We start from the raw sequence: 15,809 nt of genomic DNA, 5'->3' as shown, positions 1-15,809 counted from the left end.
TATAAAAAATGCTGGAAGATAACAAGTACAGCTCACTTGAGTGGTTACGTTTGATTGGTTCGTGGTTTAATGCTTCCTGCTTCCTGTTTGCTGCAATCTTTACGGTTGTTGTACAATTGTTCAGTTTGACCTAACGTTTAATTTAATTTTTAATTGACGTGAGGCAGACAGATGCTGCTGCTTTTCCCCCCCACAATCTAATATTTTCTTATTCAAATATAAGTTATCTTTGTCTTTTTACCTTTTTAAATATATATTCAATCTTAGAATAATTGGTGACTGCCCTCATTGGCACACGCTCCCATCTCGATATGATATCTGAGTCTGAAGAGATCGAGCATGTTTACTATGAACTGCTGGACCCTTAATGGAAGCGGCAGCAGTTCATTACCCTTAATGCCAGAGTTAAAGCAAAGATCCCTTTTCATTTTACAAATGTCGTCCTAAAGCCGTGCATTCAAATCAATTGATAAAATCGATATATCGCCCAGCTCTCCTTCAAATGGACCATAAACCTGTATTGCCCCCGAGGATGCTGGGTAATTTGTGTTGCTGTAACATGATAAATGAAGAGGGAGGAATGTGATGAAGCAAATGTTTCCAGTTTCTAGCTGAAGCTGCTCAGCAGATAATGAAGTTAGGCTTCACTGCTGCCCACTCTCTGAGCGGCGCACTCTCCCTCCTCGAATTCATCTGTGTTTCTGAGACGAACGAGACCAAAACACTGACGGGTTCAATTCCCTCTGAGACGAAGACTAAAAGCCAAAACCTGTGTGGTGCTACTCGCTGTTTTAGGAGGCTAACGGCGGCGTATCTAGTAAACGTCCACTTCAAAATCATATACAAAGCCACAACTTCACTTCAAATATATAGTTTGAATTAAAGTTAAACACTCTGTTAGAAGGAAATCTGTCGCTCAGGTTTAAAACAACCTCTTGGCAAAGCCTACATTGAATTAAATATGCAACCACTGTGAATATATGTTAAATATACTCTGCTGTTGTATTGACAGATTATAGATTAATGTTCTGTTTAGTGACCGTTTATTACCTAATCATGTTTAGTATCCTTTGTCTATACATTTAGCTTTAAAATGAAGATAATCTGCATTATATACTGTAGGTCGATTTAAAGTTACCTGTAATCTAATAGATGAAGCAAGACACTGCCCAAAAGCCCGAGAAGCAAACACCGTGTCATTAATAAACTCCGTGGTGGTGGAAGAGTATCCTAGGTTAATTTGTGGGATTTACTAAAGGATGGTGATGATGATGATGATGAAGATGAAGATGCAGGGAGGAAGAGGCTCTGGGTGGCTCTGGGTATTCTTATGCTAATCCATCGCCGGGGATGAGGCGCAGAGCAGCCAAGCAAACAATGGCGGTGGAGCCAGAAAGTCTGGCCTGCAGTCTCCCAGGCCCCGAAAGGCATGTCGGGCAACAGGGAGGCTGCTGCTGCAGCACCCAGAGGCCCGCCTGCAAGGAGGGGGCCCCGGAGGGGACGGGGAACGGGGCCAAGATGGAGGGAGAGAGGGAGAGGAAAGGGAGAGAGAGGAGAGGAGAAATGAGAAGCAGCAGCAGGAAGAGAAGAGGGGGAGGGAAACGGGAAAGGGAAAGCAACAAATGGAAATGGAGAATGGGGGAAGAAAGAGGGAAGATGAGGGAAGGAAAGAAGTGAAAGAGGAAGGGAGGATGCAAGAGACAGAAAGGAAGAGGGGAAAGAGTCAACAAAAAGAGAGAAAAAGGGTAAATAAGATACTGGAATGTAAGGTAATAAACACAAAATATGTCAGTAAAAGGGAAGAATAAAAACTTGATGTCTAGTTTTGCACATCCAGGCCACCGTACTTCTTCTCCATTGAGTTGATCTTCCGTTGTTTTGTTGTCACAGCAGACGAGGAGAAACTTAATGACGTAGAAAAAAAACATCCTGCTATACGAACAGACCAACATTATAAAGTTATTCTATTTGTTAGCCTTACTAATGTGTAAAAACAAAGACGTAGCTGCGTAATGCTCCTTTTATTAAAACTATTTCATTTAGAAATGTGACTTTGACATCAACCTTTCACTATTTTCTAACATTTTATAGACTAATTAATAAATAAATAGATAGAAATCATATTAATTGGTCTGATAAGAAGCTAAGGATGAAACTAATGCATAAAAACAAACACGTCTCAGTCCGTCCCGTCACCCCGCTCTGCTCCATCCCAGCTGTCCCGTCAATAATCTCCACCTCAGCGATCCCGATCTCCCTCATTACTGCATTTATTTGTAGAGCTCAGGAGCTGTCGGTCTCCGCCGGTCCTCCAATCAGGCCTCTGGTGTCGTTTATTTAGTCTGCCGCCATTCTCCCGGAGCAGGAAGTGGAGACGCATTACGGCTTGATTATTGATGTCTGGGCCCTCGCGCCTCAGTCCAGGAGGGACAAGGAGGTGGTGTGGGGGGGGGGGGGGGGGGTGGGCGGTACGAGAGATGGATTATTAATACCGCTCTACCAAAGGTCTCGTGTCATTTTCCAGTATTTTAACGGCTCCATGAGGTCAAGTTAATAAATCACGTGTGAACGTGAGGAGCTGGAACTGCTTCAGAGCTGCAGCGCTTTACAAAACACGCTGTCCAACATTTTGATATCGTAAAACCTTTGTCCCGATAAACGCACAGACTTTCCAAAAGTTAGTATTGTGTCAAAGCAACCATTACTAAGGCATCATGTTATATGTCTTATTTTGTCCTCGAACCGAAATATATTGAATTAAAAATTATATACAGCAAAGAAAAGTATCAAATACTCAAGTTTGAGAAACTGGAACCAGCTTTTTGCTTGTTAAATGACTGATTAATCAATTATCAACATACTAAATTCTGTCAATTGACTAATCATTGTACTGACCCTAGTAGTAATAGAAGTACTCACAGTATAACTGTGTATTCATACAGTCTGCTGCAGTAGCCACCGCTCATGGCAGTGTAATATCACTTTACATAATAGTTTTTATTGCCAGCTACGTCTCCAGCCAAATGAAAAGTTATTATACCCAGAAGCTTTTAAAGAGCTCTCTTTCTTCTACGACTCTTAACCCTCTGCTTGGGTTTCTGTCCCTGCAGATTTCCCAGCATCCCCAGAGCAGTGTGACCTCAAATTCCTTCCCCCGAGGGGGGGGGGGGGGGGACAGGCTACGGCTCAGTGGTTCCCTATACGGGTGTTTTATTCTGTACAGGTGGGACCGCTAACAATGACTCCTTTCATTCCCATCCTCCAAGACTCTGATGTCACGTCCAGGTAGCCAGAGCAGCTACGCTACATTAACCTCCTGTTGGAGGAGGAGGAGGGAGACGGGACAGACCGGGGACGGGACAGACCAGGTTTATAGCAAACATTGTATTAGTATGGAGCTCCTTCAGTTATTTGTACATCCACAAGGACCTTAATTTGACTCAAACCTTTATATATAAATACAGTACTTGAGAAATATAGAAATATAATAAGGTAACCTCAGCACTCATCATGATAGCAGTAAATCAGCACGTCAACATCTTAACGTCGTGCATTTAATAATCGATTTCTGGAGAACATGAGTCGGCAGAAACGGGACACTGGCATCGGCATTTATTTAGTAAATCTCTGCATCGCTCTCTGTCAGCTTCTGCTGCTGAGGGAAGGAGTTTGTTGTTTGACCGAGAAACAGACGAAGGATTAGAGACAAGTTTGAACACGAGCAGGAGGAGGAGGAAGAGGAAGATGAGTGAAAGTTTCCTGACACCTTGAGGGTTTAGAGTTTGTAGACTCCTGTATTTCCTCTCGTAAATGTACATTTCATTTTGACAGATGTAATCATTTGTTGTATCTCAGCCTCCATATGTGTGTGTGTGTGTGACTGTGTACTGTGTGCAGTGTATGCAATCACTCTACCTTGTGTTTTCAAAGGGAAGTGTGTGTGTTGGCTGATTTGGGAAAGGGTGGGTGTGGAGAACAGAGGAGGGGGTTGCATGGCGTGGAGGCAGCTTCCTGTCTTCCCGAACCTGCCTTGTCTTGCCCTCCCTCTCTCTGGATATCTGAATGTATGTCTTTGTGTGTGTGTGTGTGTGTGTGTGTGTGTGTGTGTGTGTGTGTGTGTGTGTGTGTGTGTGTGTGTGTGTGTGTGTGTGTGTGTTATCTCACCATCCTCTTCCTCCTGCTGGTACTGCCGCTCTTGTTGTTGTCTGCTCTCTAAATGGAGCAAAGAGCCACACATAAACTAAAGGTTTTGTTGTGGCAGCGAGGTGCAGATTCTTCCACTTTCCTGTTATCGACACAGTGACGCCGACACACATAAAAACTCATTCACTGTTGCATACAGTATCACAATACACACTCCTTCAGTTACTGCCCTGCGCGCACACACACACACACACACCAAAAATCCTCTTTTTCTCTCATGCACATTACTTATCTGTACTCGTGGGTTTGAAAATGTCATAAGGTCTGGTTGGAGTCGCTCCCAACATGACTGAAAGATTAAAAGTGCCACAGGGAGATGGAACTGGAAAGTCCAAATAAATGTATCACTCTCCAGATCTGCAAAAAGAAGTGTTTTGCCTTCCAGGATCATAAAACCCTCTTTTATTACATAAAAACGTGGGTCCTGAGAGTTTGATGTCTTTATTAAATATAGCTTTTTACTGTAGAGCAATGTCATGTTATCAGACTGTTTGCTGGTGAAAAGAGGTGGCTGGAGACACCATGTTATGCCTTGATTCAGACTGTCCTCACAATGCAGAAATGTCCTCACTACGATGGTTTAAAGCTGAAAGTGGTCCTCACAAAGATGGCCACACAAGCCCACACATACATCCACTCGTTTCCCTATCTTGCCTCTCATTCCACACACACACTTTTCCTGTCTCACATCCCACTACGCTAACCCATTTGTGTGTGTGTGTGTGTGTGTGTGTGTGTGTGTGTGTGTGTGTGTGTGTGTGTGTGTGTGTGTGTGTGTGTGTGTGTGTGTGTGTGTGTGTGTGTGTGTGTGTGTGTGTCGATCTCCTCAGCCAGAGATGTGTGAAAAGTGGGTCGCAGGTCGGGCCTCTTTGTCCCCCCGGGCAAATGAAAAGTGACGGACACTGGCCACGCATCTCCACTAATTCACTCTCTCTCACTCACACACACAAACACACACACAAACACACACACACACCATCCCTTTCGGCACCCACTAATTGCGACATGCCTTTTATAAGCGCTGCGCAGGGCCAGCGCCTGTAATTTGCAGAACATCCCTGGACAAATGATTTGGTAGTTAGTTGGACCGTCGGAGGCCAGTGCCGGGCCGGCTGGGGTCACCGGGTCACGGCACACTGAGGGGGGGGGGGTAGAGAGGGAGAGAACAGGAGCCCAACCAAACCACCTGTTAAAAGTTTAAAAACCAAGTCGTACTCAGTACTCAGACTTTATCAGCTGATGTTTAAATCAACCTAATTGTGTATCTTCTCCTTCTTCAGGGTTTTGGACCCAAAGAGCCAGTGAGACAGAAGAAGACCTGATATTGTGATATCATCCTCCCGTCGTCTCCCCCCTTTTTGCATCGCTCCTGCTCGTTTTCCTGCGGATCCTCATCCTCTCTGAGGCCTCTTCTGGGCCCCCCCCCCCCCCTCCCACCTCCCTTGACTCCTGCTGTGGATTATTAAAGACTTTTATCAAGACTATTTGAGTATCAGAGGACCAGAAAAAGCTCCTGATCACAGAGCCCGGCCCGGTCTGGGCCCAGTTCCGGTCCGGTCTCAGTCCGGTCTCAGTCCGGTCTCTGCTGCAGGATGGCAGGTCTACCGCTCTGTTTGGCTGTGATGGCCGCCGCTCTGCTGCTGACCCTCAGAGCTGACGGTAAGACATTCAACATCAACTGCACTGCTCGGCTCTTTCGATCGTTTATATAGGGATTATGTTAAACTCCATCTTTGAAATATATGTTAAAAATCATCATCCACAGACATGAGAGAGATACTTCTGTAACTTTACGCTGCAAAACATACGAGCTCAACCATTTCACGTCAAATGTCTCCCCCTCTGATTGATCCTTGTTTTGTAGAGTTTCACGAGTAGAGTTACTCATTAACCCTTCGGTTTGTTTTCAGTGAGATAAGCAGCACATTAACATTAAGTCATTATGCCCCCCCCCCCCCCCTCCCTGTGCACACAGCTCTGTATCAGAGGACTTTTGTTAAAGCTGTGATTAAGTCTCAATTGGCTGATAATCGAGAGACTTTTAGAAACAATAGAGAATGCTCTAAAGCTAAAACAGATCCTGACGGGAACATTTTCACTCATTTACCTTTCTGAAGTAACTAGATGATCATGTGGGAAGCTTGTGCAACTAACTAGTTGATTTAGTGTTTTCTAAAATGGTGTTTGGTAAGAGGAAGTCTTTTTGATTAAAATAGCAAGCAAAGAAAGGTGTCCATGTACCATCCAAGACCTAAAAACAAATAGCTTTTTCCAACCATTAGTTTTTTCCTTATGTGAAACAAAGGGGGGGATAACATGTTTTAAAGCTCATTTTTTGGGGCTAAAACAGGAATATAAATATGCTTTTTGCTCAGATGTCGTCAGCACTGAGTGGATGTGTCCCTCGTCACAAAAACTGCCGCCCTGAACATGTGAAAGGTCACCTTCTGCCCTACAAACACAGCGAGCCGGCTGATAAGAGCAGGGCGGCGCTCTGCTCAGTGTTACTGACTGTGATTGACAATCTGTGGAGGAAAAGGAGAGACCGCCTCTGTCGTCTTATCAGACTATTTCTCCACTTGTTTATTCACGTTTCCAGACTCAAAAGACTTCCCTCGAAAGTCTTTTGCACTGGCTTTAAATCCCCCCCCCCCCCCCCCCCCCCCCGGTCCTGCAGGAAGCTGTTGAGCTGATTGTTGCCGCTCTGGTTTCCTCTCTGCACATTAACTGCTTCCTGTATGGCGCTGTACGAGCTGTCAGCGGCGCTAGATGATCCAAACAGCCATTGTTCTCCGGAAATATCCTTCAGTCCCTCTGGAGACGCAGTCGCTGCTTTGAAACACTCTTTATTTCCTCTCAGCGGATCTTTTCTGACACTGACATCGAGAGTTGCAGCTGATTTCACGCTTAAACTGTGTTTCACGAATCTAAAAAAATTAATAAAAATCATTTATAGAGGCCTTCAAAATAAGAGCATGACATAAGTAAGAATGCTTCAACTCCTGATGTCCCAGTTTCTGTTGAATAAACTTAAATAATTAGCTGAAATACCCTGAAATGCCTTTGCATACGTGGCTGTACCTGTACAGCTACTCTCAGGTGACGGAGAGGTGACGTGGCTGGTGCAGGGTGTTGTATCAGGAGTGGATCACGTCCTCTGATCATCAGCTGTGTGTCGTCCTCTGCGGTCGACCTGCAGAAGTGATGACGGCTCGTAACGAGAGAGAACCCGTCTCTCCTCTGCGTCCCGGTCCTCCTTCAGACTGCAGACAGAAAGAAATCCGAGTCTGTTTATTTGTTATCACCGGGTTCCTCCCGAAATACTTTCCACTCTAAAAGTTATTTTACAACAAGTCTCCACATGTCAAGTATGTCATCAAACCATCAAATTGCTGACATTTTGGCAGGATGAGCTTCACACTTAAGCTTTGTTAGAGATCAAGAAATTAGTCTTTCAATGTCTGTTGGTGCTCATTTAAAGCAGCAATTCTAATGTTAATAACGCGTGTTTGCCATTTAGATTAAAAAAAGGCAGTATTTGTGATTTAATAACTTAATAATGAGCTTTGCGATATGGAGATTGAAGCATTGCGTGAATGCTTTGTACTCCATTGCTTACAGAACAACCAAACGGACCACTGAACGTGTTTCCCTCTTTACTCTCTTCACCTTCAGACCCAACTTCTGTTTTTACAAAAACAATGAACCTGTGATATTTGTCATTACGTTACTTTTATTTCATTGTTCTCATAGAGAAACAATACTGCAACGCGCTCCGATCAATGCATGAAGAAGATGCTGTTGCACTGTTCTCAGCTTCTGACAGTGACCATCATCAACACCAGTTATGTTTCGTGTTATGTTTCGGTGGAGAAACGAGTCAGCGGTGTGCTGCAGAGGAACTAAACAAGAAACACAAACAGTTCCTTCTTTCTGTTTAGTGGATCGAGAATTGATTGTGAACTGAATCCTGCAGCGTATCGTTTTCACCCTCTCAGCCTCAGAGGCAGTTTGTCCCCGTTCTCTTTACACTTGCTCTTCCTCCTCCTCCTCTTCCTCCTCTGTGTCCAAGGTCAGAGGAGGCAGAGGGAGGAGACACCGATCATCCTCTCGGGGTTTCAGTGTGGTCGACAGCTGAGCTGTCCTCTCTTTCATCTGTCATCTGTCCTCTCTGTCCTCTCTATCCTCTCTTTCCTTATTTCCTTTCTGTCCTCTTTCCTCTCTTCTCTTATTTGTCTCTGTTTGGACAAGCAGCAGTAAAATCATTTACACCTTTTAACCTTAATGTTTGAATTAAGAAATATATCTTAATATCTTACTTTTAATAATAGTATAAATGTGACTACAAAACGCCCTTTTATAGCCAAAGCTGTCACAAGCAGATTTACAAACACATTTCTTTAAGAAAACACCAGATTATAAATAATATTCAGTACTTGACCGTTTTGACACATTTTGGGGCCTGAAACAAGAGTCCAGTGAAGTCTTATCAGAGGCCGGATATCCCAAAACAGATGAAATCATCACACTTAAAACTATTAAATATCATCATCTGATCATATCATCCACAACCAAAACAGATAGTTTAGACTGAGTTTAAAGTGTTGCAGCTGCCTCTCTCATTCAGCCCAAACAATAACACTCTGCTGTGAAGTCACAGTGTTTGCAGATCATTTGTTTGTTTTATAACGCATGCCGTACCAGACGGGTGGAGTTTATCACCTCGGGGTAGTTCAGAGTGAGTGTGGTACATTTCCAACACAGAGGAGGAGATAACGCTGGCTTTCAGATACCGTTTAACTCCTCTCCTTCAGCCACACTTTTAAAAACAAGCAGCGGGGACGGGCCGGGTGGTAAAACAAGCGCTCTGTGGCCTGCTTTACCAGCAGCTCGGCCACATTCACTGGACTTTTACTTGTAACAGAGTACTTTTACTGTGTTGTATTTGTACTTTTACTGAAGTAAAGGATCTGAATACTTTTCTTTTACTAAAGACAGGAGGGAGCAGTTCATAGACTGAAGTATTTATATTCCCAGAGTGCTGCTTCTTGTTATCAACATCTTAATTACTCTTTACCATCTTTTATTTCCATTTGTTTACAGTGTGGGTGTCCACTGAGTTTGATCAAACCATCTTTATTTCTCTGCATATTTGCAGTCAGTGAGTCATTGTTGACTCGCTCAACGTCGTAAAGCTTCTCTGCAGGAGAGCAGAGAACAGATAACTTTGTGTCTGCAGACCAAACCGAGCAAAACCGAGCAAATTCAGCAACTGGAACATAAAACGGCTAAAACAAACGCTCCCCAGTCTGCTTTAAGTCACATTCCTAACCTCATACCGTCATCCTTAAACCTGCTTTATTTCCTCTCTACCGTGTTCAAGTTGTTACATTTTAAAACCAAAACAGTTTGTTCTGTTATCAACCGTGTATCTACTATATTCTTTAGTTCGTATATTATATTTTGTAGGATTCGTGATCGATTAATCTGCTGCTTTGTTTTCTGATTCATTTTTTTTGGTCTATAAAATGTTCAAAAACTATGAAATTGACACACAGAACCCAAGGTGGTTAGTCTAAAACAGGGGTCTCAAACTCAATTTACCTGGGGGCCACTGGAGCTAGGGTCTGGGTGAGGCTGGGCCGCATCAGGTTTTCAACAAAAAAAACGCATTTATTAAAAACAGAAAAAAAAAGAAAAAAAAACTGTCTTCAATGCTTTTGCTTCTGCTATACCCTACACTTTTTCAGTGCTTTGGTTCCGGTTTTCCACAAGAAAAGCTCTGATAAAACATTCCACTGTTCTCAAATATCTTAATTTTTAATTTTCTACACAAAATAAGATGAAAAAATAAATAAACAAATAAAGAATAAAGAAAATAAATCAATCAATCAGTAATAAATAAATAAAATAATAATAAAACAGCAAATAAGAAAAACTTAAGAAACCACATATAGTTGGTGGGTAGAGAAATTATTTTTTTTCAGATTCAAATTAACAGTATTAACAGTTATTTAACCTTTAACATGAACATTAATGAAACTTTCAACATGAGCTGTTCTGAACATGGCTTCTCTTGCCTACTTTTGGCTAGAGGTCTGGCAGCGCTTCCTCTTGCATAGCCGAGCCACATTTGGCTTGAGGGAGGAAGCAATTGAGACCCTCAGTAGACTTTGAAGATGCTCATCAGTAAGTCTGGTCCTGTACTTGGACTTATTGAAGTTCAAGGTGGAGAAGAGCTTTTCACACAAGTACGTGCTCCCAAAAAGGCACATGGTCCGCTTGAACATTCTGGAAAGCTCAGGGAAGCTGGGAGTCAATTCTCTCAAAAATTGCCCAAGCTTGTCTGCTCTTCCACTCACCTCCCTGAACTTGGCTTTGAGTTCAGAGTTGCACTGCAGGTCAATGAGCTCCATTTGAAGCACAGGAGGGGCATCTTGCACATCAAAGGAGAAGGGGTCCGCAAAAATTTGAAATGTGGCTCTGTGCGTCTTGAAGTCTGCAAATCTGTGGTCAAATTCCTCCTGTAGCTTCAAAATGGCATCAGCATACTTCTCACCACTGAATGGTGTGCCTGCATCCACAAGTGCCTTGCATGCTGGGAAATGGCAAAGGTTTGTCTGAGATAGCTGAACTTTCCATAGCATAAGTTTTGTGGAGAATGCTCTCACATTGTCATAGGCAGCACTGACAAGTTGCCCCTGGCCTTGTAACCTCTTGTTCAGTACATTAAGCTCATGCGTGACATCAACAAGAAAAGCTAAGTCCATGAGCCATATAGGATCACTTAACACAGGAACAGCCACCCCATTCTTCTCCATGAAGACTTTCACTTCTGCTCTCAACTCAAAAAATCTCTTCAACATGTTTCCCCTGCTGAGCCAACGTACCTCGGTGAAGTAAAGCACGTCCCCATATTCTGACTCCATTTCTTCTAAAAAAGCACGGAACCTTCTGTGTTTTAAGCCCCTGGATCTGATGTGGTTGATGCATTGCACAACAACAGACATCACGTTGTCAAATTTCAGGCATTTGCTGCAAAGGGCCTGCTGATGGATAATGCAGTGCAGAGCTATGGCTTCCTCCACACCCTCCTCTTCCAGTTTTTTTTGAACAAGTGCCACCAGTCCATTTTTCCTCCCTGTCATTGATGGCGCTCCATCAGTTGTTATCCCAACAAATCTCTTCCATGAAAAACCGGCATTCTCAATGGCATCACACAGCTGGTGAAATATCTCCTGAGCGGTGGTCTGGCCATGCATTGGCATTACTGTGAGCAACTCCTCTGTCACTTCAAAATTGTCATCAACACCACGGACATATATTGCGAGCTGGGCAGTGTCAGTGATGTCTGTGGTCTCATCAAGAGCGACTGAGTATACACTGAAACATTTTGCTTTCTCACACAGTTGATCATAAATGTCACTTGACATGTCACAAATGCGCTCTGCCACGGTGTTGGCAGAAAGGCTGATGTTGCTGAACTGACCTTTCTTTTCTGGACAGACAATACTTGCAGCCTGTAACAGGCACTTTTTGACAAATTCACCTTCTGTAAATGGCTTTCCTGCTTTAGCAATCATCTCACTAACCACATAGCTAGCTTCGACTGCTGCGTTATTCTCTTTGGTTACTTTCTTAAAAAAATCTTGTTGCTTCAGTAGACATGTTTTAAGATTGGCAACTCGGTTGGCTCTCTCATCTCCCTGGTATTTTGCATAGTCCTCAGCATGTCTAGTTGTGTAATGACGTTTCAAATTGTATTCCTTATGCACCGCAACTTTCTCTGTGCAAATAAGACACGTCGGAGTGCCCCTGTGCTCCACAAAGAAATACTGAATTTCCCACTTTTCCTGAAATTGTCTGTGCTCATCACCAACCTTTCTCTTCACTGCAGGCTTTGAGAAAGACATGTTTGGGGCTGTGTAATATATAATTCCACTAGGTATCGCTGTTGTGTTGAAGTTTAAGTTTTAGTGTTTAGCTGACGTACAAAGAACGTAATTTCCGCTGGTACCAGATTGGCTCAGGGTCCTGCGCCTGCATATGACGTCGAGCACGGCACAGTTAGTGATTGGTTGAACGTCAGAAACCATGGAAACACAAAGTGTTTGTGGTGGCCGTTTAATATTTATATTATAAGTTCTCCCTATAAACGTGCATTTTTTTCACACTGACAGGATCAGATAGTTACAATAAGTGTCCGACAACATACTAGAAAGGAGAAATGAACGTATGTCTACCTTTAGCTTGAGATCGCTGTTTGTTGCGAGAGCCAATCAGTGTGGAGAGTCTCATAACGTTACTGCACACAGGTCCTGTGCGGTGTCCTGCAGGCTGCTGTGCCCGCTGCAGTTTATGGAAGACAGAGTTTACCGACAACCGTTTAACGACCAGGAGAGTTTATGTTTCGCAGCCGGCTCTGGAGGGAGAGAGCCGGTGAATCCCCTGTGAACTTCCCCTGACCGGGGGAATGGGACTGGACCGGAGTTCGCTGGCGGTTTACCTGACCGGGAGTTTCGGAGGGAGAGAACCGGAGGAAAACCGACGAGATTACATACAAAGTCAATGCAGACCGGAGGTTGTTTATTTTTTTCGCGGGACTGGACCGGAGGACTGAACCACTGCTAGCTGGCAGGCAGCCGGCTCAGAGCAGCAGCACTGAAGGATAGAACTGGGGGAAAAACCCACAGTTTACCGGCGGCCGTTTACTGACCATGGGAGTATTTTTGAGTATTTTGCGATTATTTTTGTCGCTTTTGCTGTGAACACCCCTTTAGTCCACACAGCAACAGAACAACAACAAACAGCGATCTCAAGCTAAAGGTAGACATACGTTCATTTCTCCTTTCTAGTATGTTGTCGGACACTTATTGTAACTATCTGAGCCTGTCAGTGTGAAAAAAATGCACGTTTATAGGGAGAACTAGGGAGAATGTGACGCCTCCAGAGGGTATCATGTACCCAGAAATGACAGCGGAGCTTCGGACTTTCAGAGCAGTACAGCGCAGTGATGGTGGTGATCTCAGTCATGGATGATGAGAGAAAAAGCAAAACAGGCGGGCTCGCTCGCGTATGGGCGAGACAAAATCGTGTCAATTGTGTCCGGTGTGCACACAGCTTTAAGCTGTCATTTCTGGGTACATGATACCATACAGCATCCATGTCAAACTCGCGCGGGCCGCACTAACATTAAACTTTCATATCAAGGCGGGGGCCTCAAACTAGCGTCCGGCGGGCCGCATTTGGCCCGCGGGCCGCGAGTTTGAGACCCCTGGTCTAAAACATAAAGATACTAATTTAAATATGTGACGGAGAAAAGCAGCAACACTTTTAACTGAATTAAATCTCTTGATTAACAAGAGAGGTGCCGATTCTTTTTCCTTCGATTGATTCATTCTCTCAGCTGTTTTGGTTTCTATTTGTTTAGTTTTATAAACTTTAAAACGCTTCCTATTTGCAGACGGTGAGTCATTGTTGACTAACTCGCAGTCGTAAAGTGTCTCTGCGTGAGAGCTGAGCCGTTGACTTTGTGTCTGCGGACCTCACCGACGGCCTCGACCCGAAACCGAGCGTCCGTGTTCACAGCTTCCTCTAGTTCGGTGTTTTTTAAAACGAGAGGACGGCGGCGTTCAGATCAGAGTATTTCATCAGTCTGCTGCTGCTGCTGCTGCTGGAGGTAAATAAACAGTCGGCCTGAAACGACGCTGTGACTTTAAGAGTCTGATTACCCAGCGTGCTCTCTGCCAGACCTCAGTCTCCACTCTGGCTGCCGGTACAATTAAGCACACATGTGTATGGAGCAGCCATTTCCAGCCTCAGCACACCCACCATTCCCTTTACCATGTCTCCTTCCTCCTCGCTTCAGGCACGCGTAACTTTATTTTATTTTAGCCAATGCTGCCCTAAACCCTGATATGCCGACTCCACGTAATAAGAGAAAGCTCGTCAAAATCAGCCGTTTTTTCTTCTTCTTATTAGTCTGTTTTCTCACTCTTACGTCTGCAGAGTCACAGTAGATGTCTTCTGTGGTGGCAGTAGAGGAGAGAGAGAGAGAGAGAGACGCGCAGACAGACAGGCAGCTCAAAGTGTAGCTCTGCAGGTAGTTCATGTCCAGACATGACAACATGCACGTCTGCACACCTCACTCTGTTTTTACTTTGAGCTTAAAGAGAGAGGAGAGATGTGAGGTTGATGCAAAAGAAATACAAGAGAGAAGAGATTAAAGGAGGACTGGAGATAAACAAAAGACCGTTAAGGTGGATTACGTCTGTCTGACCTCTTTACCTCTCTGTTCTTTTCATAAACATTTTAAATCTCCGTCTGTTAAAGCTGAATTCATCAGTCGATTGACAGAAAACAAATCAACTAACCAAGCGTTTGCTGCTAATGGCCCCTTTTTAAATGTGCTTATTGTGTGATTTTTAAACAGAAACTTTGTCGATATCTGCATTTTTAACAATATCCTGACATTTTACAGACGAAGCAATGAATCAGAAAATAATCGTTGTCCAACATGGAGGGTAATTAGTCTGTTAGTTGGGATTCCTCAAGTGTACATCCAATGATTTAATATGCGTATAATAAAAGGAGAATAAAAATGCCTAAAATGTAAAGATTATAACCGGATTCAGTCACAGTTGTATAAATAGCCTGTGGTCCTTTTATGGACCTCCTCCTCCTGTTGTCCCACTGATGGAGGAGGAATGTTTCACCTCCAGCAGGAGTCACTCTGATCAGTCTGATCTCTCAGCTCTCCCCTCATGAGTCCTGGATTTAACACAGAGTTTAAATTAAGACCATTAAATGAGATTAGATTGTATTGACTGAAGAATTATTCTCTGTTAAAAACTCTCTGAGCTGCAGATAATCACACTGAAACTGTTTGGAAAACTAACTCTTGTCCGTGTTTCTCCTTCCAGCTGCAGGTCAGAACCCGGACCACATCCTGCAGGGGACGGGGGTGAAACCTGAGGCCCGGCGGCCCGGCGAGGACTCGACGATTGCTCCCGAGGACGCCGCCCGTTTCCTCAGCTGCTCGTGCTCCGGACACTGTCCCGAGGACGCCATCAACAGCACCTGCCAGTGAGTAGAGAAGAAATCTGACCACGGGCCCCGAAAACATTCAGTCCAGCCTTGAAGGACGGTAGACTGACAGCTGATCAGCCACAGAAGGTTAAAGTCATTGTTATTGAGCCGTATGACTGATCTGTGATCTGATCCTCAGGACCAACGGTCAGTGTTTCGCCATCATCGAGGAGGACGAGCACGGGGAGGCCATCCTCACCTCCGGCTGCATGAAGTATGAAGGATCACACTTCCAGTGCAAGGTACACACACACACACACACACACACACACACACACACACACACACACACACACACACACACACACACACACACACACACACACACACACACACACACACACACACACACACACACACACACACACACACACACACACACACACACACACACACACACACACACACACACACACACACACACACACACACACACACACACACACACACACACACACACACACACACACACACACACACACACACTTGTGTCACTATAAGAGTGAGTGTTCCTGTCA

The 15,809-nt window shown here is 44.2% G+C and overlaps 1 protein-coding gene across 2 annotated transcripts in view; it reads left to right on the top strand.

The window, feature by feature from the left end:
* Positions 1–15,809, top strand: part of LOC306703390 (bone morphogenetic protein receptor type-1A-like) — a 37,995-nt gene that overhangs the window by 16,556 nt on the left and 5,630 nt on the right. For both annotated transcript variants that reach the window (XM_079169354.1, XM_079169353.1), the window contains exons 3-5: positions 5,484–5,862; positions 15,126–15,288; positions 15,431–15,533. In XM_079169354.1, coding sequence (XP_079025480.1) covers positions 5,796–5,862; positions 15,126–15,288; positions 15,431–15,533 — 333 coding nt within the window. In that variant the 5' untranslated portion in view covers positions 5,484–5,795. The remainder of the gene's footprint in view (positions 1–5,483; positions 5,863–15,125; positions 15,289–15,430; positions 15,534–15,809) is intronic.

Source organism: Pholis gunnellus (genome assembly GCF_910591455.1).
Source record: "Pholis gunnellus genome assembly, chromosome: 11".
NCBI classification, from domain to species: Eukaryota; Metazoa; Chordata; class Actinopteri; order Perciformes; family Pholidae; genus Pholis; species Pholis gunnellus.
Note: the sequence above shows the minus strand (reverse complement) of the source record. Positions and strands in the feature narration are given on the sequence as shown.